This window comes from Lepidochelys kempii, chromosome 23 (genome assembly GCF_965140265.1).
Source record: "Lepidochelys kempii isolate rLepKem1 chromosome 23, rLepKem1.hap2, whole genome shotgun sequence".
NCBI lineage: Eukaryota > Metazoa > Chordata > Testudines > Cheloniidae > Lepidochelys > Lepidochelys kempii.
The window spans coordinates 15,894,869-15,918,028 of record NC_133278.1 but is presented as its reverse complement, the minus strand read 5'-3'; the positions used below and the strand labels follow the sequence as shown (position 1 = coordinate 15,918,028).

The window sequence follows — 23,160 nt, the reverse complement described above, 5'->3', positions numbered from 1 at the left end:
TGGGCACCCCCCCCCCGCCCTGGTGCATTGTGGGACACGCCCCCCAGCCCCGGCCCCCCGTGGGGCCCCCCCCGGGCACTCACGCGGTAGGGGCTGTTGGGGATGTTGACGCCCCCCCAGGACACCATGGCCGTGTGCTTCACCGGCTTCTTGGGCACGTAGGAGCAGCTGTAGGTGCCGTTGCCATTGTCCTTCACCGCCACGTCCACCGGGGCGCCCCCCGCATCCTGGGGGCAGAGCGGGTCAGCCGGCCCCCCAGCCCCCCCTTCCTCCTCCTCCCCGGGGAGTGGGGCAGGGCAGGGCAGCCACCAGCCGGCCCCCACTTCCTCCCCGGGGGGGGCAGAGCAGGTCAGCCGCCAGCCGGCCCCCAGCCTCCCACCCTCGGGTGCCCTCCACATCTTGGGGGCAGAGTGGGGTCAAGCCCCCAGTTCCCCACTTGGCACCTCCGCCAGGATGCACCCAGCCACCCCGTCTGCACCCAGCAACGCTGACCTGCCCCAGCCCTGGGTCACCCCCCAGCCCCAGGCCACCCCCACCTGGCGCCCCCCCCTCCTCACCTGCACCTGGACCTTGAGAGGGGCCTTCCCGCCGTTCTTGGCGTCCACCATGAACTCGGCTGGTTTGTTGATGGCGACCCCGGTTTTCTCCAGCCCAGGCCCGTGGGCCTTCACCTGTGGGGGGCCATGGGTGAGAGGAGACCCTGCCTTCATGTCAGCCCCAATCCCAGCACGAGACCCCACTCCCCTCCCAGAGCCGGGGAGAGAACCCAGGAGTCCGGGCTCCCAGCCCTGCTCCCCTCCCAGAGCCGGGGAGAGAACCCAGGAGTCCGGGCTCCCAGACCCGCCTGCTCTAACCAGCAGCCCCGCTCCCCTCCCAGAGCCGGGGAGAGGACCCAGGAGTCCGGGCTCCCAGCCCCGCTCCCCTCCCAGAGCCGGGGGCCCGCCCCACCCGGCGGGCGGTACCTTCTCGGGGTGCAGGTCGCGCGGGGCGGGGCGGATCTCGGCCATGAAGGGGCTGTGGCGAATGTCGTCCCCGTTGCAGAGAACGTGCACGGCGTAGTCCCCCGGCTCCTGGGGCCAGTAGCGCACGTCACACGAGCCGTCGCCCCGGTCGTCGCACTCGATCCTGGCCTGGGAGGGGCCCTCCACCGAGAACCCTGGGGGGCGCGGGGGGCGTGAGACCAGGGCTGGCAGCCCCTCCACCGGCCCCCGCACGGGGGCCCCCAGCTCCGCACCCCCAGGGGGAGACCAGCCCCTCCACACCTCCGTGGGGGTGGGGTACCAGTGAATGCCCAGCCCTCCCCACCTTGCAGCCCCACCCCAAGATGGGGACCCCGGCAGCACCCAAATCCCTGCCACCCCAATTGAGATCTGAGGACCCTGCTGTGAGCAACCAGCCCCCCGACCAAGACTGAAGACCCCTCGCAGCCTCCCCCCCATGACTCCCCAGCATTTCCCCGACCCCCCACACCCAAACTTCCCGGGTGGGACCAAGATTGGGGAAGCCAACTCCCCCCACCCGACTCAGCTCCCCCGACTCAGCCCCCCACCCAGCTCCCCGCTCCCCCGACTCAGCCCCCCACCAGCTCCCCGCTCCCCCGACTCAGCCCCCCACCAGCTCCCCGCTCCCCCGACTCAGCCCCCCACCAGCTCCCCGCTCCCCCGACTCAGCCCCCCACCAGCTCCCCGCTCCCCCGACTCCCCCCTCACCCAGCGTGCCCACGTCGTCCCCGATGGCCTCCACCACGAAGTCGGCCGACTTGCCGACCACGCCGCCCTCCAGCCCCGGCCCCCAGGCCCGGACCTTCTGGCTGCCGCACTCGGGGCCGACCTTCACCTCGAATGGGCTGGGGGGTGGAGAGGGGGGAAGGCCGGGCAGGTCACAACGGGATCCCCATGGGCACCGTGCCCCCCCTTGGTCCCTCCCCCCAAGGGGATCGCATGCACCAGGCACTTCGCACCCCCCCCCCCAGCTTGCATGGGGGCATCACCCAGCTCCCCACCCGGCCCCCGCAGCGTGCTCCGGGGCATCCTGACCCCAGACATCCCAGCATGCACCAGGCCCCCTGCAGCCCCATGCCTCCCCCCCCAGCAGCCCACGGGGCGCTCACCTGCGTGGCACTTGCTGCCCCCCCCAGGTGACGGTGACGGTGTAGTTCCCGGGCAGGGTGGGGAAATACTCGAAGGCAAAAACCCCGTCGCCCAGATCCTTCTGCTTCACGCTCTCCGGCCCCTCTGCGGGGAGACAGGGTCAGTGTGGGGCAGACCCCCCCCTCATTGGGGCAGCCCCTCCCACCACAGACCCCCCAGATCCTTCTGCTTCACGCTCTCCGGCCCCTCTGCGGGGAGACAGGGTCAGTGTGGGGCAGACCCCCCCCCTCATTGGGGCAGGCCCTCCCACCACAGACCCCCCAGATCCTTCTGCTTCACACTCTCCGGCCCCTCTGCAGGGACACAGGGTCAGTGTGGGGCAGACCCCCCCCCTCCATGGGGCAGCCCCTCCTACCACAGACCCCCCAGATCCTTCTGCTTCACACTCTCCAGCCCCTCTGCAGGGACACAGGGTCAGTGTGGGGCAGACCCCCCCCCTCCATGGGGCAGCCCCTCCTACCACAGACCCCCCAGATCCTTCTGCTTCACGCTCTCCGGCCCCTCTGCGGGGAGACAGGGTCAGTGTGGGGCAGACCCCCCCCTCATTGGGGCAGCCCCTCCTACCGCTTCACGCTCTCCGGCCCCTCTGCGGGGACACAGGGTCAGTGTGGGGCAGACCCCCCCCCTCCATGGGGCAGCCCCTCCTACCACAGACCCCCCAGATCCTTCTGCTTCACACTCTCCGGCCCCTCTGCGGGGACACAGGGTCAGTGTGGGGCAGACCCCCCCCCTCCATGGGGCAGCCCCTCCTACCACAGACCCCCCAGATCCTACCGCTTCACGCTCTCCAGCCCCTCTGCGGGGAGACAGGGTCAGAGTGGGGCAGGACCCCCCCCCTCCGTGGGGCAGCCCCTCCTACCACAGACCCCCCAGATCCTACCACTTCACGCTCTCCGGCCCCTCTGCGGGGAGACAGGGTCAGAGTGGGGCAGGACCCCCCCCTCCATGGGGCAGCCCCTCCTACCACAGACCCCCCAGATCCTTCTGCTTCACGCTCTCCGGCCCCTCTGCGGGGAGACAGGGTCAGTGTGGGGCAGACCCCCCCCTCATTGGGGCAGCCCCTCCTTCTGCTTCACACTCTCCGGCCCCTCTGCGGGGACACAGGGTCAGTGTGGGGCAGACCCCCCCCCTCCATGGGGCAGCCCCTCCTACCACAGACCCCCCAGATCCTACCGCTTCACGCTCTCCGGCCCCTCTGCGGGGAGACAGGGTCAGAGTGGGGCAGGACCCCCCCCTCCGTGGGGCAGCCCCTCCTACCACAGACCCCCCAGATCCTACCGCTTCACGCTCTCCGGCCCCTCTGCGGGGAGACAGGGTCAGAGTGGGGCAGGACCCCCCCCTCCATGGGGCAGCCCCTCCTACCACAGACCCCCCAGATCCTACCGCTTCACGCTCTCCAGCCCCTCTGCGGGGAGACAGGGTCAGAGTGGGGCAGGACCCCCCCCCTCCGTGGGGCAGCCCCTCCTACCACAGACCCCCCAGATCCTACCACTTCACGCTCTCCGGCCCCTCTGCGGGGAGACAGGGTCAGAGTGGGGCAGGACCCCCCCCTCCATGGGGCAGCCCCTCCTACCACAGACCCCCCAGATCCTACCGCTTCACGCTCTCCGGCCCCTCTGCGGGGAGACAGGGTCAGAGTGGGGCAGGACCCCCCCCTCCGTGGGGCAGCCCCTCCTACCACAGACCCCCCAGATCCTACCGCTTCACGCTCTCCAGCCCCTCTGCGGGGAGACAGGGTCAGAGTGGGGCAGCCCCCCCCTCCATGGGGCAGCCCCTCCCACCACAGACCCCCCAGATCCTTCTGCTTCACGCTCTCCGGCCCCTCTGCGGGGAGACAGGGTCAGAGTGGGGCAGGACCCCCCCCCTCCGTGGGGCAGCCCCTCCTACCACAGACCCCCCAGATCCTACCGCTTCACGCTCTCCAGCCCCTCTGCGGGGAGACAGGGTCAGAGTGGGGCAGGACCCCCCCCTCCATGGGGCAGCCCCTCCTACCACAGACCCCCCAGATCCTTCTGCTTCACGCTCTCCGGCCCCTCTGCGGGGAGACAGGGTCAGTGTGGGGCAGCCCCCCCACCCCATAGGGCACCCCCCCCATTGCTTCCTGCACCCCCCAGCCACTCCCCGGGGGGGTGTCACTCACTTGGGCCCTTGACCGTGACCTTGAGCTCTCCGCTGCCGGCACCTTTTGTGTAGACCTTGAAATCCGCCGGCTCCTTCACCCGGAGCCCCTTGGGCTGCAGCCCCCGCCCCGTGGCCCGGCAGGCACTGGGGTTACAAGCTGGGGGGGGGAACGAATCGTGAGAGGGGCCCAGGCGTCTGGGTGCCCCCCACTCCCACCAGGCATTGGGGTTACAGTCTCAAGTGAGGGAGGAACCCAGGCGTCCGGGGCTCCCACTCCACAGTGATGCACAGCAGGGGAAAAGAGAGAGAGTGCGAGAAGGACCCAGGTGTCCAGGTTCCCCCCACCCCTGCAGGCACCGGGATTACTTGCTAGGCAGCGAGAAAGGGGACCCAGGCGTCCAGGGCCACCCCCCGCCAAGAATGGAGGCTCTCTGGGCCCCAGCCCCCCTCCCAGGGGCAGCGCCCGCACCCCCCGCCCTGCCCCAGAGATCACACAGTACCATTAGCCCCGGGCCGGCCTGGCGCCAGGGTGAGGGGCACCAGCCAAGGATCCGGGACGGCGGCTCGTCGAGAGACAGACAGAGAGAGAGAGAGCTAGGACAGCTGGGAGCGCAGCGGAGAGAGGAGAGAGAGGGGGGTTACCGGGGGGCGGCGAGAGAGAACCCCCATATCCTTGGGGCAGAGTGAGCGTAACCCCCGAGATGCCCTGTGCTGGGGGCAGAGAGAGACAGACAGCAGAGACCCCCCAGACATGGGGCGCTGTGGGAGACCCGCCCCGCCCCGCCCCGGCCCCCGTGCTCACCCTGCCCCACGGCGACGGTGTAGGGGCTGCGGGGGATGGGCGTGCCCCCGAAGGTCACGTGGACGCTGTAGGTGCCCTCGGTGCCCGGGCGGTAGGAGCACCGGTAGGTGCTGTCGGCCTTGTCCTCCAGCTGCTGGTCCACCGCCCCCTTACGCCCGCTGGGGTCCACCACCGTCACCTCCACCTCGCCCGCCCCCGCGCCTGGGGGGAGGAGGGGTCAGCCCGGGCCCCAGCCCCACCTCGCCCGCCCCCGCGCCTGGGGGGAGGAGGGGTCAGCCCGGGCCCCAGCCCCACCTCGCCCGCCCCCGCGCCTGGGGGGAGGAGGGGTCAGCCCGGCCCCACGGGGCCCCCCCAGCCCCGCCTCGCCCGCCCCCACGCCTGGGGGGAGGAGGGGTCAGCCCGGCCCCACGGGGCCCCCCCAGCCCCACCTCGCCCGCCCCCCGCGCCTGGGGGGAGGAGGGGTCAGCCCGGCCCCACGGGGCCCCCCCAGCCCCACCTCGCCCGCCCCCGCGCCTGGGGGGAGGAGGGGTCAGCCCAGCCCCACGGGGCCCCCCCAGCCCCACCTCGCCCGCCCCCCGCGCCTGGGGGGAGGAGGGGTCAGCCCGGGCCCCCCTCACGGGGCCCCCCCAGCCCCACCTCGCCCGCCCCCGCGCCTGGGGGGAGGAGGGGTCAGCCCGGGCCCCCCCTCACAGGGCCCCCCCAGCCCCACCTCGCCCGCCCCCGCGCCTGGGGGGAGGAGGGGTCAGCCCGGGCCCCCCTCACAGGGCCCCCCAGCCCCACCTCGCCCGCCCCCGTGCCTGGGGGGAGGAGGGGTCAGCCCAGCCCCACGGGGCCCCCCCAGCCCCACCTCGCCCGCCCCCCGCGCCTGGGGGGAGGTGGGGTCAGCCCAGCCCTCACAGGGCCCCCCCAGCCCCACCTCGCCCGCCCCCACGCCTGGGGGGAGGAGGAGGGGTCAGCCCAGGCCCCAGCCCCACCTCGCCCGCCCCCGCGCCTGGGGGGAGGAGGAGGGGTCAGCCCAGCCCCACAGGGCCCCCCCAGCCCCACCTCGCCCGCCCCCGCGCCTGGGGGGGGAGGAGGGGTCAGCCCAGGCCCCAGCCCCACCTCGCCCGCCCCCGCGCCTGGGGGGAGGAGGAGGGGTCAGCCCAGCCCTCACAGGGCCCCCCCAGCCCCACCTCGCCCGCCCCCGCACCTGGGGGGGGAGGAGGGGTCAGCCCAGCCCCCACAGGGCCCCCAGCCCCAACTCGCCCGCCCCCGCACCTGGGGGGGGGAAGGAGGGGTCACCCCGGCCCCCAACAGGGCCCCCAGCTCCACCTCGCTCGCCCCCGCGCCTGGGGGGAGGAGGGGTCAGCCCAGCCCCCACAGGGCCCCCAGCCCCACCTCGCCCGCCCCCGCACCTGGGGGGGGGGAAGGAGGGGTCACCCCGGCCCCCAACAGGGCCCCCAGCTCCACCTCGCTCGCCCCCACGCCTAGCTGGGGGAGGGAAGGGTCAGCCCCGGCCCGGCCCCCCTCGGGCCCTCCCGGCCCAGCCCCCCACCCACTCACCGGCCGTGAAGACCTCGAAGGAGGTGACCTTGTTGGCGATGTTGCCGGTGGGCTCCAGGCCGGGCCCCTGGGCCGTCACCCGCCCGGCGTCGCCCAGCGACTTCCCCACAGTCACCTCGAACGGGCTCTTGGCAATGTGCTGCCCGGCGAACAGCACCGTCACCTGGGGGCAGAGGGGTTACAGCGGGAGCCGGACTCCGGGGGGCTGGTGGTCAGAGCTGGGGGGGGGCTGGGAGCCAGGACTCCTGGGTTCTCTCTCCAGGACCGGGAGGGCAGGAGCCAAGGGATTCTCACCTTGTGGACCCCCGTCACTTTGGGAACGTACGAGACGGAGAAAGTTCGGTTCTTGTCGTTGTTCGCGACGACCTTGGCCTATGGCGAGAAACAGCATTAGACCCAGAGCCCCCCACCAGCACCCCTCACTCCTGACCCACGGCCCCCTGCCAACCCGGCCCTGGGCCCCCCCCAGCCCCGCCGGTGCCCCTCACTCCCGACCCGCAGCCCCTGCCAGCCCGGCCCTGGGCTCCCCCATGCCCCGCCGGTGCCCCTCACTCCCGACCCGCAGCCCCTGCCAGCCCGGCCCTGGGCTCCCCCCAGCCCCGCCGGTGCCCCTCACTCCCGACCCGCAGCCCCTGCCAGCCCGGCCCTGGGCTCCCCCCAGCCCCGCCGGTGCCCCTCACTCCCGACCCGCAGCCCCTGCCAGCCCGGCCCTGGGCCCCCCCCAGCCCCGCCGGTGCCCCTCACTCCCGACCCGCAGCCCCTGCCAGCCCGGCCCTGGGCTCCCCCCAGCCCCGCCGGTGCCCCTCACTCCCGACCCGCAGCCCCTGCCAGCCCGGCCCTGCCCCCCTGCAGCCCCGCCGGTGCCCCTCACTCCCGACCCGCAGCCCCTGCCAGCCCGGCCCCGGGCTCCCCCCAGCCCCGCCGGTGCCCCTCACTCCCGACCCGCAGCCCCTGCCAGCCCGGCCCTGGGCTCCCCCCAGCCCTGCCGGTGCCCCTCACTCCCGACCCGCAGCCCCTGCTAGCCTGACCCTGGGCTCCCCCCAGCCCTGCCGGTGCCCCTCACTCCCGACCCGCAGCCCCTGCTAGCCTGGCCCTGGGCTCCCACCTCTTCTCTGTGCCCAGCTGGGTCCTCCACGTAGACCAGGACGTCGCCCTGGCCGGCACTGATGGTCTCCACGGTGAACTCGGCCTTTCTCTTCACCATGTTCCCTGTGGGCTCAATACCTGGGGGCAGAGTCAGCCCGGGAGGGGGCAGAGTCAGCCCGGGAGGGGGCAGAGTCAGCCCGGGAGGGGGCAGAGTCAGCCCGGGAGGGGGCAGAGTCAGCCCGGGAGGGGGCAGAGAGGCTGCCATGGGGCACCCTGAGAAGGGGCAATGGTGATACAGCCATGGGGGGGCCTCTGCCCCATGGGGTGAGGAGGGGCAGGGGGCTGGAGAGCCCCAAAGAGGGAGGGGGGCCAGGCCCCCAAGTGAGTCTCTGCCCTGGGAGCAGAAAGAGCAGGGAGGGGTCAGCAGAGAGGGGGGCAAAGGGAGAGGCTGGCCCATGGGGGAGCTGCCCCCCCAGTCTGGGCTAGCCCCCAGGACTCACCAGGGCCATAGGCTCGTGCCTTCTTGGGGTTCAGCTTGGGGCGCAGGGGGGCACCCGGCTTGAGCTTGGCCTTCGGGAACTGGGACAGGTACGTCATGACCGAGTGCTCGTCCACATTGGGGTCCACGATCTCCTCCGGGGTGATGACCTGCCGTAGGGACCGGGGAGGGGGTGTCAGAACTGCCACCATGGCCCTATGGCCTCCCCACGTCCTCTCTAGCCCAAGGTACCCCCAGCCCCCCCCACATCCCCTGAACACTGCACCCCCCTCCAGACCCCCAAGGTACCCCCTTTTCGCCAGGACACTGCACCCCCAGCAGGCCCTCAGACACCTGCACCCTCCTTCCAGGAGACCCCCCCGCCCCTCAGGACAGCACCAGCCCCGCACCTGGGGGATGCCCAGCCAGTCGTCGGCCTGCTGCATGGCCTCGCGGGCGTTGTTGACGGGTTTGCTGGCGTCCCACGAGTCCCAGTCGGGGCAGAGACCTGGGGGAGCAGGGAAGTTAGTGGCACATGGAGTCCCCCCATCAGGGGCCCTCCCAGCTGCCGCCCCCAGGGGGCCCACAGCTGCACTGTGGCCATGGCAGGAGCACAGCTGGACGGGCCGGGTTCCCCGACTTCCTGAGCTCCCCCCAAATCTCCCTTCCCTGCCCCCACAAGCCCCCCCGATGGCCAGACGCCATACACCACAATGCCCTGGAGCCGGAACCAGCAGCCTCTTCCCCCCCGGCCGCTGCACCCCCTTCTCCCCCTCCAGGGCCCAGCGCCCCTCACCCGGGGCACAGCTGTCCACCAGGGCCCCCAGCGCCCGCCCGCTCTGCCAGTCCTTGCTGAAGTTGGTGATGGGCAGCTCGGGCAGCTTGTTCTGGATCCAGCCCAGCAGCCGCTGCTTCGGCGTCTGCTTCTTGGTCTCCTCATCGTCCTCCTCGTCCCACATGGGCATGGAGATGGAATAGTGCAGGATCAGTGTCCAGATCAGGCCCAGGATCAGCTTCAGGTTCCCGTCCACGATGGCCTTGCTGTCTGCGGGTAGATGGGGGTCAGCACGGGGGGCTGGGCACCAGCGGCACCCCGCCCCCACCCTAGCTCCCTCTCGCCACCCACACCCCACCCCTAAAGTCCCCCTGCACCGAGCAGTCCCTCTCCGAGCCCCCCAACACTCCCCTGCACCGAGCAATGCCTCTGAGCCCCCCCATACCCCCAACGCTCCCCTGCACCGAGCAATGCCTCTGAGCCCCCCCATACCCCCAACACTCCCCTGCACCGAGCAATCCCTCTGAGCCCCCCAACACTCCCCTGCACCGAGCAATCCCTCTGAGCCCCCCCATTCCCCCCAACGCTCCCCTGCACCGAGCAATGCCTCTCCGAGCCCCCCATACCCCCCAATGCTCCCCTGCGCCAAGCAATCCCTCTGAGCCCCCAACGCTCCCCTGCACCGAGCAATCCCTCTGAGCCCCCCCATACCCCCAACGCTCCCCTGCACCGAGCAATCCCCCTCTGAGCCCCCCAACGCTCCCCTGCACCGAGCAATCCCTCTCTGAGCCCCCCAACGCTCCCCTGCACCGAGCAATCCCTCTCCGAGCCCCCCCCATTCCCCCCAATGCTCCCCTGCACCGAGCAATCCCCCTCTGAGCCCCCCGCCCTGGTACCCAGGAAAAACCGGGGCTGTGGCTCGGGAGTGAGGGGCAGCGGCAGGGCTGGGAGAAGCCCGGGGCTGGGCTGGCAGGGGCTGCAGGTCGGGAGTGAGGGGCACCAGAGTTCCAGCCATGACCCCTTCCATCAGAGGACCCTCCCCAGCCCCAGAGAAGACTCTTTCCCAGGCTGCCCCCAATCCATTCATCCCAGACCCCTCCCCCACCCTGTGGCTGGCCTGGCGAGGGGCCCAGACTGAGGGGGAGGGGAATGGGGGGGGTGCTGAGCCCACAGAGGCCGAAAGAGCCCAGCCCCGCCGTCGTCCGGGGACAGGAGCCAGGGCCCAAGAGCAGGGGCTGCGGGTCGGGAGTGAGGGACTCCACGGGCCAACCAAGGTCCCAGGCCCCCTGCTCTGACCCACCAGCCCCCACTCCCCTCCCAGCACCAGGCCAGAACCCAGGCATCCGGGCTCCCAGCCCTTTGTAAACCCCCCACCCCCCAGCACAGCACTGCACAGAGCAACGGTCACCCCTCAACACCCCCAAGTTGGTTGCGCCTGTCCCCTGGGGGGGGCAACAGACAGAGGGCCCCCCTGCACCCCCAGGGCACAGGCCAGCTGAACAGAGCCCCCAGATTGCAGTGCAGGGGTCCCGCAGTGCCAAGGGGTAATGGGGTATCCGTGTCCCCCAGCACACGGGGGGTTCTGTGCCCAGGCCCGGGGTGTCCTGGCCCATCCCCCCCAGCACACATGGGGGGAGGGGATCCTCCCAGAATCTTCCCCCCCCATTTTAGGGGATGACCCGCCCCTCCCCCCCCCATTCCCGCAGGCTCCGCCCGATGCTCTAACATTTTTTAGCCTTATATGGAGTGGCCGCCAGGATCCTGCAGCCCCCCAGCGCTGGGGAGGGGACACCCCCAGGCCCCACCCCCAACATCCTGCCCCCCCCCCCAGCCCAGGCCCTGAATGAGAGCAGGGAGTTCCCAGGCTGGGACAGTTACTCCTACTCCAAGCAGGAACAGCGCCCCTCACTCCCGACCCGCAGCCCCTGCACCCCCCAGCCCCACCGGCGCCCCTCACTCCTGACCCACAGCCCCCGGCCCTGTCCCCCACCCCTCAGCTCTGCCGGTGCCCCTCACTCCCGACCTGCAGCCCTGTCGGCACCCCTCACTCCTGACCCACAGCCCCTGCCCCGCTGGTGCCCCTCACTCCTGACCCACAGCCCCTGGCCCTGCCCCTCACCCCCCAGCTCTTCCGGTGCCCCTCACTCCCAACCCGCAGCCCCTGCCAGCCCAGCCCTGCCCCCCCCCGGGGTGTGTGTGTGTCTCATCCTTGCCATTTCATGCCAGCCCCAGGGCTGTGTGTCTGGTCAGTGACTCACTGTTGGGTCTATTGGGGGACGGGGGGGGAACTTCCCAGAAAGGAACCCTCCCGGCTCCGATCTAGTCCCTCCCCCCAATATCTTCTCTACTGAAGATGCAGCTTCAAGCCACGAGGGTTTTTTTTTGGGGGGGTGGGGACAGGGCCAGCTGGGCGGGGGAGAAATCATGGGGTACCCCCACAGCCAGGACCCTGGGCATGGCCTTAGGGTGGAGATGGGAAAATCCCCCCTCTGACCAGCAGCTCCTCCCCCATCCCCACCAGGGCAAAAGAGCCACCCCCAGCCAGAATCTGTGTCCCCTGCTAACCCACCAGCCGGTGCCCCCCACTCCCGACCCACAGCCCCTGCCAGCCCGGCCCTGGGCTCCCCCCAGCCCCGCCGGTGCCCCTCACTCCCGACCCGCAGCCCCTGCCAGCCCGGCCCTGGGCTCCCCCCAGCCCCGCCGGTGCCCCTCACTCCCGACCTGCAGCCCCTGCCAGCCCGGCCCTGGGCTCCCCCCAGCCCCGCCGGTGCCCCTCACTCCCGACCCGCAGCCCCTGCCAGCCCGGCCCTGCCCCCCCCCAGCCCTGCCGGTGCCCCCCACTCCCGACCCGCAGCCCCTGCCAGCCTGGCCCTGGGCTCCCCCAGCCCCGCCGGTGCCCCTCACTCCCGAACCGCAGCCCCTGCCAGCCCGGCCCTGCCCCCCCCCAGCCCTGCCGGTGCCCCCCACTCCCGACCTGCAGCCCCTGCCAGCCCGGCCCTGGGCTCCCCCCAGCCCCGCCGGTGCCCCTCACTCCCGACCCGCAGCCCCTGCCAGCCCGGCCCTGGGCTCCCCCCAGCCCCGCCGGTGCCCCTCAATTCCCCTCAGTGGCCTTTAGAGGCCGATGACCCCCCCATGGATGTCCCCTACAGTGTCCAGATGGATCTTACTCTGAGGGACCCCCCCCTGCAGTAGGTGGCCATGCCCCACCTTCTGCACAGACCCCCCCCCCCATAGCCAGCACCTTGGGGGAAGCTTTAATTCCTCGGCTTTCCCAGTCAGCCCCCCGAGCTGGGCCCAGCCCATACCCCAGGGTAAGGGCTCTGGCAAGGGGCCCCGCGTTCCCCAGGCCCTAGTTCTCTGTTCGTGCCCACAGCTCCCCTGAGCTGCCGGTCAGGGGGCCCAACGAGGCGCCCCCCCCCCGCGTCCTCCAGCCCCCTTCCTTCCGCCGAGCCCAGCCTGGCCGGGGTGAACAGCACATTCCTGGGATGAGAAACAGACCCGCCCCCCAGCCTTTGTTACAGGCTGCGTACGGGAGGCTCCCCTCCCCCCCAGGCCCACAGCCCGGCCTGTGCCCCTCACCCCCGGCCCGCAGCCCCCTGGGAGCCCAGCCCTGGGCTCCCCCCGACCCCGACCCCTCCAGTCGGGCCGGGACCATCTAGTGAGAAGCGAATTGGTCTTGCCCATGTAGGGGGCAGCTGCAGACCTTTAGGCCCGGGCTGCCCCACGCCGTGGTCACAGAGGAGGTATCTACACCCCCAACTGCCTCCTGCCCCCATCTCAGAGCCCCAAGCCCCGAGCTCCGTGGGGAGAAGGTCCAGGGAGCCGCCCATCACATGGCGAGGAGGGGGGAAGCGTCCCACGGGAGGTTGGGGGGCTAAGCTCGGGATGGGCCCCCACCTAGGAATCGCTCCCTTTTCCTGCTCTTCCCCCCCCCCAGCCCCACAGGGAGCCAGGCTGCTGGGCCCCCAGATACCCCCACCCCGCCCGCACCATCGCTAGGAGCCTCAGTCAGGAGCAGCCGCTGTGCGGGGCCCCCCGCCCCAGCTCGCCCCCCATGCAGAGACCCAGGGCTCCCTCCCTGCCTCCCACGCGAAGACGGCGCTAGTATCCCAGGGCCCGGGGGGGGGACCAGCCCCCCAGCAGCCCCTTTGCCTGCAGAGCTAAGAGGCCCCAAGCCCCCGCCGCAGCAGCGCCCCGCCTCGGGGCCAGCCCCCCCTGCCTCTCCAGCGGACCCCATCCCTCCCTTCGGGGATAGTCCCCTCCTCGCCACCCCGGGACTCCCCCAATCCCCCCGGGACCCTCCTCTCTCCCCCCGGCACCCCCCGAGCCCCCATCCCGCCCCCCGGGACCCTCCTCTCTCCCCCGGCACCCCGCCCCCCAGAGCCCCCCTCTCTCCCCCCGGCACCCCCAGAGCCCCCTCCCTCTCCCCCCGGCACCCCCAGAGCCCCCCCCCTCTCCCCCCGGCACCCCCAGAGCCCCCCCTCTCCCCCCGGCACCCCCAGAGCCCCCCCCTCTCCCCCGGCACCCCCAGAGCCCCCCCCCTCCCCCCGGCACCCCCAGAGCCCCATCCCGCCCCCCAGAGCCCCCCCTCTCTCCCCCCGGCACCCCCAGAGCCCCCATCCCGCCCCCCGGGACCCTCCTCTCTCCCCCCGGGACCCCCCGAGCCCCCATCCCGCCCCCCGGGACCCTCCTCTCTCCCCCGGCACCCCGCCCCCAGAGCCCCCCCTCTCCCCCCGGCACCCCCAGTGCCCCCCAGAGCCCCCTCTCTCCCCCCGGCACCCCCAGAGCCCCCCCTCTCCCCCCGGCACCCCGCCCCCAGAGCCCCCCCCTCTCTCCCCGGCACCCTCAGACCCCCATCCCGCCCCCCAGAGCCCCCCCTCTCTCCCCCCGGCACCCCCAGAGCCCAGAGCCCCCCCTCTCCCCCGGCACCCCCAGACCCCCCCCAGAGCCCCCCCGCGCTCACCGATGGACACCAGCTTGATGTTCTCGCGCTCCAGGAACTCCAGCGCCACCGACACGTTCTCCAGCTGCATCTGCCGGAACGTGGGGCGCTGGTTGTATTTGCGCCCCAGCTTCTTCTGGCTCAGCACCTCGAGCAGCGCGATGAGCCGCAGCCCGTCGGCCAGGTCGGCCTGCAGGTTGGCCACGCGTTTGTGGACGCACTTGAGGTGCTCGTTGCACCAGCGGGTGAAGGTGTTTTGCTGGATCTTCTTCCAGGGCGCGTCCTCCGCCAGGTCCTTCTCCGTGGCCGGCATCTCGCCGCCCGCCGCCGCCTCGCCCGCCGCCGCGCCGGCCTGGGGCGGCCGCGCCGGGGAGCCGCTCATTATAAGGCGGGGCGGGGCGGGGCGGGGCGCAGAGCTGGGGAGGAGCCGGGGGCGTCAGCGGGGCGAGGGGGCGTCCGCGGGGCGAGGGGGCCAGCACGGAGGCCGGGGCTCCCCTCCCCGGGGGCCGCAGCGCCCACACAGACGCTGACCCACGTCCACACACGGACAGGGCCACGTCCGGCACCAGTGACTCGGACCCCGCGCTGGCCGGGGCTCGGGACCCAGGAGATCGGCCGTGGGGGAGGGGCATTTCTCCCCCTCCCCCAGGTCCTCCAGGCGCCGGAGCCGGGCGAGCTCGCACACGCCAGCCCGCTGCATTCCTGCGTTGGGAGGGGAGCTGGCGGCGGACCCGGCCCCCCCGGGCCCCCCCGGGCTGGCCCCGCCCCGATCGCCTGGGTCCCTGTCCCTCGCCCGCCCCCCATCGCCTGGGTCCCCGCCTTTCACCCCCCCATCGCCCCTGCCCCGGTCTGTAACCCCCCAATGAACTCCGTGACAGCCCCCGTAGGAGAACCCAGGCGGGGGCAGAGCTCGGGGCAGGGCGGGACGGTTCCCCAGTCACCGCAGAGCTTGGGGGGCACTGAGATGTGGGGCACTGACCAGACAGCGCCCTCCCGGGGCCCACGGGCTGCAAAAGGGGCCTTGGGCTGGGCGCTTAACCCTGCATGCGCCTGACCCGTGACTCGATATCGCTTGCGGGGGGAGCAACCGCAACGGCCGCGCGGAAAGTGAGGGCCCCACCCAGGCTTCCGGACACAGCAGGGCATCTCCCGGCCCCCCACGCCTCATGGGTTGTGCAACATTGGGGCCCAGAGGGCAGCTCCTCGAGAGTGAGGGGCACCGGCAGGGCTGGGGGGGGCTCAGGGCCGGGCTGGCAGGGGCTGCGGGTCGGGAGTGAGGGGCACCGGCAGGGCTGGGGTGGCAGGGGGCTGCGGGTCGGGAGTGAGGGGCACCGGCAGGGCTGGAGGGGGGCTCAGGGCCGGGCTGGCAGGGGCTGCGGGTCGGGAGTGAGGGGCACCAGCAGGGCTGGGGGGGCCGGGGCCGGGCTGGCAGGGCCTGTGGGTCGGGAGTGGGGGGCACCGGCAGAGCTAGGAGAGGGGGCAGGGCTGCGGTGGCAGGGGGCTGCGGGTCAGGAGTGAGGGGCGCTGATGGGACCATGGGGGCAGGGCCAGGCTGGGCTAGCAGGGGCTGCGGGTCGGGAGTGAGGGGCACCTGCAGGGCTAGGGGGTGCCCAGGGCTGGGCCGGCAGGAGCTCTGGGTCGGGAGTGAGGGGCATCGGCAGGGCGGGGGGGCCCAGGGCCGGGCTGGCAGGGCTGCGGGTCGGGAGGTGAGGGGCACCGGCAGGGCTGGGGGGGCCCAGGGCCGGGCCTGGCAGGGGGCTGCGGGGCGGGAGTGAGGGGCACCGGCAGGGCTGGACAAGTAGGGGCTGCGGGTCGGGAGTGAGGGGCGCTATTGGGGCCATGGGGGCAGGGCCGGGCTGGGCTAGCAGGGGGCTGCGGGTCAGGAGTGAGGGGCACCGCAGGGCGGGGGGGGGCCCGGGGCTGGGCTAGCAGGGGCTGCAGGTCGGGAGTGAGGGCACGGCAGGGCTGGGGGACCCAGGGCCGGGCTGGCAGGGCTGCAGGTCGGGAGTGAGGGGCACCAGCAGGGCTAGGGGGGGCCCGGGGCCGGGCTGGCAGGGCTGCAGGTCGGGAGTGAGGGGCACCGGCAGGGCGAGGGGGGGCCCAGGGCTGGGCTGGCAGGGGCTGCGGGTCGGGAGTGAGGGGCACCGGCAGGGCTGGGAGGGCCCAGGGCCGGGATGGCAGGGGCTGCAGGTCAGGAGTGAGGGGCACCGGTAGGGCGGGGGGGGTCCAGGGCCGGGCTGGCAGGGGGCTGCGGGTCGGGAGTGAGGGGCGCTAATGGGGCCGTGGGGGCAGGGCTGGGCTAGCAGGGGCTGCGGGTCGGGAGTGAGGGGCACCAGCAGGGCTGGGGGGGACCCAGGGCTGGCCGGCAGGGGCTGCAGGTCGGGAGTGAGGGGCACCGGTAGGGCGGGGGGGTCTGGGCGCTGTTACAGGGCCCCTCCCGACCACGCCCAGAGTCTCGGTGGAGAATCAGGTCGGGGCGCCCCCTGGTGGCCAGGATCCGCATGCTGAGTCAACGTGCCTGTGAGCAGCGTCTCCTGCGGGCCTCCATCCTGTCATCAGCGTCTCCTGTCCGGCCCCCATCGCCTCCAGCTGTCCTCCAACTTCCCCCCGCACCCTCTACCTACCTGCCTCGCCACGCACCCCTCTATCTACCTTCCTGCCCCCCGCACCCCTCTATCTACCTTCCTGCCTCGCCCCGCACCCCTCTATCTTCCTGCCTCGCCCGCACCCCTCTATCTACCTTCCTGCCTCGCCCCGCACCCCTCTATCTTCCTGCTCGCCCCGCACCCCTCTATCTACCTTCCTGCCCCCCGCACCCCTCTATCTTCCTGCCTTGCCCCGCACCCCTCTATCTTCCTGCCTCCGCACCCCTCTACCTTCCTGCCCCCCGCACCCCTCTATCTACCTTCCTGCCCCCACACCCCTCTATCTTCCTGCCTCCCGCACCCCTCTACCTTCCTGCCCCCCGCACCCCTCTATCTACCTTCTGCCCCCCACACCCCTCTATCTTCCTGCCTCGCCCCGCACCCCTCTATCTACCTTCCTGCCCCCTCACCCCTCTATCTTCCTGCCTCGCCCCGCACCCCTCTATCTACCTGCCTCCCACCCACACCCCTCTACCTACCTACCTGCCCCTCCACACCCCGCTCTATCTACCTTCCTGCCCCCCCACACCCCTCTACCTACCTACCTGCCCCCCCGCACCCCGTCTATCTACCTGCCCCCCCACCTGCCTGCCCCCCCACACCCGCTCTATCTACCTTCCTGCCCCCGCACCCCGTCTACCTGCCTCCCCCCACACCCCTCTACCTACCTACCTACCTGCCCCCCCACACCCTCTACCTACCTGCCCCCCCACCTGCCTGCCCCCCCACACCCGCTCTATCTACCTACCTGCCTCCCCACACACCCTCTATCCATCTGCAGATATGAACTCCCCATTTGCCCCATTCCTGCTTGATGCAAACCCAAGTTCCTGGGCTCTGCACTGCGGAGAATCTCTGCATGCGGCTGCCCCAGGGCTCTGATGTGTTGATCTAATGGGACCTTCGGCTCCCCCCTCCCCGCTGCAGGGAGCTGGGGCGGGCGCTGGGGGGAGGGTGCAGGCACCGACCCTGATGCGTGGAGTGGGGGGGGCACAGACAGCTGGACTCCCTAGCTGAGGGAGGACGCGGTAAAGGGGGGGGCCAGGCCCTGACCTCTCTGGGCTGGGCATGGCTGAGTCCAGAGCTCAGGCCCGGCGGGATTCAGGGTCTGGCACCATAAAAGGGCAGGGACAGGCCAAGCAAATGGAAAGAGGCAATGAGATTGCCCCCCCAGCTCTGCCGGTGCCCCTCACTCCCGACCCACGGCCCCCTGCTACCCCAACCCTGGGCCCCCCCCAAGCTCTGCCGGTGCCCCTCACTCCCGACCCGCAGCCCCTGCTACCCCAGCCCTGGACCCCCCCCAGCCCTGCCGGTGCCCCTCACTCCAACCCGCAGCCCCTGCTACCCCAGCCCTGGGCCCCCCCCACCAGCCCTGCCGGTGCCCCTCACTCCCAACCCGCAGCCCCTGCTACCCCAGCCCTGGGCCCCCCCCCCCCAGCCCTGCCGGTGCCCCTCACTCCCAACCCGCAGCCCCTGCTAGCCCAGCCCTGGCCCCCCCAGCCCTGCCGGTGCCCCTCACTCCCAACCCGCAGCCCCTGCTAGCCTGGCCCTGGGCCCCCCCCCAGCCCCGCCGGTGCCCCTCACTCCCGACCCGCAGCCCTGCTACCCCAGCCCTGGGCCCCCCCCCCAGCCCTGCCGGTGCCCCTCACTCCCGACCTGCAGCCCCTGCCAGCCCGGCCCCGGCTCTCTGTGGAGCTAGGAAAGGGTTAACCGCTGTGCAATGTCCAGACTGGCTCAGGGCCAACTCCTGGGCGTGCAGCGCTGCGATTCCGCCACCAGGAGGCGCCGCCCCCTCCCCGCCCATCCCACGCGACCTCCCAGCCCGGGACCTGGCTTCATATTTTCCCCTTATTTGGAGAGTTCGGGGTCCCTGGGATTTTTTAAATAACAAGACAAAAGTGCCCACCCCGCCCCACACTGGGCTGGCAGGGGCTGCGGGTCGGGAGTGAGGGGCACCGGCAGGGCTGGGGGCCCAGGGCTGGGCTGGCAGGGGCTGCGGTCGGGAGTGAGGGGCACCAACAGAGCTGGGGGGAGCCAGGGCCGGGCTGGCAGGGGCTGCGGGTCGGGAGTGAGGGGCACCGGCAGGGCTGGGGGCGACCAGGGCCGGGCTGGCAGGGGCTGCGGGTCGGGAGTGAGGGGCACCAACAGAGCAGGGGGGAGCCCAGGGCCGGGCTGGCAGGGGCTGCGGGTCGGGAGTGAGGGGCACCGGCAGGGCTGGGGGGCCCAGGGCCGGGCTGGCAGGGGCTGCGGGTCGGGAGTGAGGGGCACCGGCAGGGCTGGGGGGCCCTGGGCTGGGCTGGCAGGGGCTGCGGGTCGGAGTGAGGGGCACCGGCAGGGCTGGGGGGGCCCAGGGCTGGGCTAGCAGGGGCTGTGGGTCGGGAGTGAGGGGCACCGGCAGGGCTGGGGGGCCTGCACTGTATGTTTTATATTTGGGGTGAACAGGGCGCTGAGGAGCAGCCAGGCAGTGGGTCCTGTCTGGGGAGGTGGGTTATTCCCGAGCTGTTGTGGGGGGGTTTCAGGTCCCAGGTGGGGTTAAAAGTGGCTCGGGAGCCCCCCAGGCCCAGGGGTTTGATGTGGGCTGAGCCCCCCAGTCCCTGTCCACCTGCCCGGCCCGGGTCCGAGGCAGCAGCTGCAGCTTCCAACAGCCTGAGTTCCTGACCCGTCTGTCTGTCCAACCATCCCTCTGTCCATCCATCCCCCACCGTCCATCCGTCTGTCCATCCATCCCCCCACCTGTCCATTCCCGCACCCACCCATCCCTCTCTCTGTCCATCTACCCACCTGTCCGTCTGTCCAACCAGCCTTCTGTCCATCCCTCTACCTGTCCGTCCCTCCCTCTCTGCTCACGTCCTTCTCGGCACCGGGCAGTCCATGGGTCAACCCCCCCCCGCACCCTAACCCTGGGAAGCCCCCTGCTAACACCCCAGCACTCACTGCCCCCCAACTGCCTGAACAGCCCCCGCACCCCAGCCCAGCTGCTCACTGAACCTCCACGGCCCCGGTCCCTGCCCCTTCCCGCATCCCTTGTCACATAGCCCCCCATCCCTGCCCCCCATCCCCTGCCCTGGAGCCCCCCTTCCTACCTGCATCCCTGCCCTGGAGCCCTGTCCCTGGTTCCCATTCCCAGATCCCCTCCTGCAACGCGTCCCTCTCCCCGAGCAAGTTCCCCAGTCTTTGGGGTCCCTGGCCCAGCCCCCCACTGTGGGTGTCTCCTTCCATTGTGGGGGACCCTTGGAATGACCCCCCAGAGTCACAGGGATCTCCCCGTCCACAGCCCACCAGGGACCCCGACCCCGGCACTGACCCCCAACCCTACGGGCCCCCCCAGCAACAAAGCAACTCTGGGCCCTTCTCCTGCCCCCCCGTCCTCTCCTGCAGTAGCCCCCCCATCTTCAGCCGGCCCGTGTCTGGGTCCCAGCAGGGCAGCATTCCTAGCGGTCCCTGCACTCTATCCCCGCCCCAGAGCCCCGTTCCCTACCCCCCCTCCCCTGCGCCAGAGCCCCCCATCCCTGCCCCCAATCCCCTGTCCTGGAGCCCCCCTTCCCTACCCCCATCCCTGCCCTGGAGCCCCCCTTCCCTGCTCCCCTTTCCCGCATCCCCTGTCACAGAGCCCCCCATCCCCTGCGCCAGAGCCCCCCATCCCTGCCCCCAATCCCCTGTCCTGGAGCCCCCCTTCCCTACCCCCATCCCTGCCCTGGAGCCCCCCTTCCCTGCTCCCCTTTCCCGCATCCCCTGTCACAGAGCCCCCCATCCCCTGCGCCAGAGCCCCCCCCATCCCTGCCCCCAATCCCCTGTCCTGGAGCCCCCCTTCCCTACCCCCATCCCTGCCCTGGAGCCCCCTTCCCTGCTCCCCTTTCCCGCATCCACCTGTCACAGAGCCCCCCATCCCCTGCGCCAGAGCCCCCCATCCCTGCCCCCAATCCCCTGTCCTGGAGCCCCCCTTCCCTACCCCCATCCCTGCCCTGGAGCCCCCCTTCCCTGCTCCCCTTTCCCGCATCCCCTGTCACAGAGCCCCCATCCCCTGCGCCAGAGCCCCCCCCATCCCTGCCCCCAATCCCCTGTCCTGGAGCCCCCTTCCCTACCCCCATCCCGGCCCTGGAGCCCCCTTCCCTGCTCCCCTTTCCCGCATCCCCTGTCACAGAGCCCCCCATCCCTGCGCCAGAGCCCCCCATCCCTGCCCCCCTTTCCCTACCCCAATCCCTGCCCCCCATCCCCTGCCCTGGAGCCCCCCTTCCTACCCGCATCCCTGCCCTGGAGCCCCCCTTCCCTGCTCCCCTTTCCCGCATCCCCTGTCACAGAGCCCCCCATCCCCTGCGCCAGAGCCCCCCCCATCCCTGCCCCCAATCCCCTGTCCTGGAGCCCCCTTCCCTACCCCCATCCCGGCCCTGGAGCCCCCCTTCCCTGCTCCCCTTTCCCGCATCCCCTGTCACAGAGCCCCCCATCCCTGCCCCCCTTTCCCTACCCCAATCCCTGCCCCCCATCCCCTGCCCTGGAGCCCCCCTTCCTACCCGCATCCCTGCCCTGGAGCCCCCCTTCCCTGCTCCCCCTTCCCGCATCCCCTGTCACAGAGCCCCCCATCCCTGCCCCATCCGTGGCCGCTCACCTCGCAGAGCCGGTCCGGGCCGTGCCGGAGCAGATCTGGGACGAGCCGCGCCCGGCCGGGGAAGGAGCCGCCGGGGGGGGCCGGGGGGCGCCTGGCGAAACGCCTTAATTGGTAAAAGCGCCGAGACCCGGGCGGGGGGGGCCGGTGACAACGGGCCGGGATGTAGGGAGAGAGACCCGCCCCCCCCGCGTCCCGTCCCACCCTCCGCCCCCCCAACCCCATCCCAGCCCCCGTCCCGCCCCCCGCCGTCCCGCCCCCTCCATCGCCCACGGATGAGATCAGCGGCTGGCTGCATCCATGGGGTGGGACACGGGACCTTTCCCCTCCAGGGGGCGCCGGTGGGGGGCTGCTGGGTCACTCCCCTCAGTGACCCCCGGCAGCTCCCCCTAGGCCCAGCCAAGTCAGCGTCACCCCCAGATGGCTGGACGGGGCGGGGCCTGACCCCCAGCTGTGGGGTCAGGGAGGGGCCCCCAGGAGAGTGGGTTTAGGTGGGGGCTGGGGTGTGTGTGGGGGGGGTTGAATGGGCATGGGGGGCTTGTTATGGGGGTACAGGACTGCAGAGGGGAGGGGGCAGCTGGGTGGGACAGGAGCCGGCCCCGGTGGGGGGCCAGGACTGCAGTGGGGGGGTGTCAGGAAATGAGGCAGCAGGGGGGGAAAGCAGCCTGCGGTTGATAAGGGCTGCCTGGGTCAGGCCTGCGGGCCCCAGATAAAACCGGGGGTGTGGGGGGGAAGGAACCCGGCCCCATGGCCTGGCCCTGACTCCAACTCCCAGCACCGCACAGCTGGCAGGACTGTTATTGTAGGGTCTCCTCAGAGCCCCACGGCCACGTTCTCTGTGCCGAGCCGGGGGATGGGGTCCCTTCTCCAAACACCCCCAGAGAGACAGGGCAGGGCGTGTCCCCGCCGGGGGGCGCAGGGTAGGGACACCCCCCGCTGCCCTCACCCCCCTGCACGGCTCATTCCAGGACTCTGAAGTCAGCGGGTTTGTTTGTTTTCTGTTGAAGTAAAGGGGCAAAAAAGGGATTCCGGGGCCTGGGAGGAGACGTGGGGGGGGGCACGTTTCTCCCCCCCCAGTGCCAGAGAATTCACTTTGCACCAGTCCCCAGGCCGGGCTGTGGGTCCCCAGGCCGGGGGGCCGGCGGGCCTGTGCGACGGCGTGTGTAACCAGGGGCTCGGGGCCGGGGGGCGCCCGCGCTCCCTGGTGGAGGGGATGGGCGCTGCCGGGGGCGTCTCCCTGCGCCCCCTGCTGGGGGAGCTGGGCCCTGCACAGTGCGTGCACACGCGTGTGTGTTCGGGGGTGGTGCAAACGGCCCTGGGCCACGTGCACGCGTTGTCACACAGGGACCTGCGGCGCAGGGCGAGTTCGGGGGCCCGTGTCTCAGTGCGTGCCGGGGGGGCTCACAAGCGCCCGGCCCCCCCAAGCTCGGGGCCCACCTCAAACACAGCAAGCGCCCGGCCCCTCGCTCGCCAAATCGAAATGCAGAAATGACCCGTCGGGGTCGTGCCTACGCACAGACCCTGCCCCGCCCGACACACGGGGCCCCCCAGCAACACCTTCACGCCCTGGCTCAAGCCCCAGCCAGGGGCACCAGCCCCCATCCGGCCCTACAGGGGGGCTGGCTGGCTCAGGGGGCAGGAAATGGGGCACAGGACCCTGCCCAGGGGCTGAGGCTCCATCCCAGCATGGCTCCCTACCAGACATGGCCACAGAGAGCCAAGGGGGGGGGAGCAGCCGCCCTCCCCACATTCCCTCCATCCAGCCCCATTACCTCAGCCCCTCAGGAATCCCAGCCCCAGAGGAGGTGGAAGGATCCTTGAGAAACATCAGCCGGGGTGGGGAACAGGAGTTAACGGGCCAGAGCCCGGATGCCTGGGTTCTCCCCTGGCTCTGGGAGGGGAGTGGGGAGGCCTCGTGGTTAGAGCAGTGAGGGCTGGGAGCCAGGACTCCTGGGTTCTCTGCCCAGCTCAGGGAGGGGGTCTGGTGTTGGGGGTGGGGGGCAGGACTCCTGGGTTCTT

The 23,160-nt window shown here is 72.1% G+C and overlaps 1 protein-coding gene across 1 annotated transcript in view; it reads right to left on the bottom strand.

Moving 5' to 3' along the window:
• Positions 1–14,293, bottom strand: part of FLNA (filamin A) — a 34,883-nt gene extending 20,590 nt beyond the window's left edge. Inside the window, 14 exon segments of the mRNA XM_073322331.1 lie at positions 84–227; positions 558–671; positions 963–1,156; positions 1,710–1,846; positions 2,111–2,234; positions 4,291–4,428; positions 5,074–5,274; positions 6,616–6,778; positions 6,910–6,987; positions 7,721–7,839; positions 8,202–8,349; positions 8,590–8,687; positions 8,976–9,224; positions 13,918–14,293. Of these exon segments, the coding sequence (XP_073178432.1) occupies positions 84–227; positions 558–671; positions 963–1,156; positions 1,710–1,846; positions 2,111–2,234; positions 4,291–4,428; positions 5,074–5,274; positions 6,616–6,778; positions 6,910–6,987; positions 7,721–7,839; positions 8,202–8,349; positions 8,590–8,687; positions 8,976–9,224; positions 13,918–14,278 (2,268 nt within the window). The 5' untranslated portion in view covers positions 14,279–14,293.
• Positions 14,294–23,160: the final 8,867 nt, after the last annotated feature.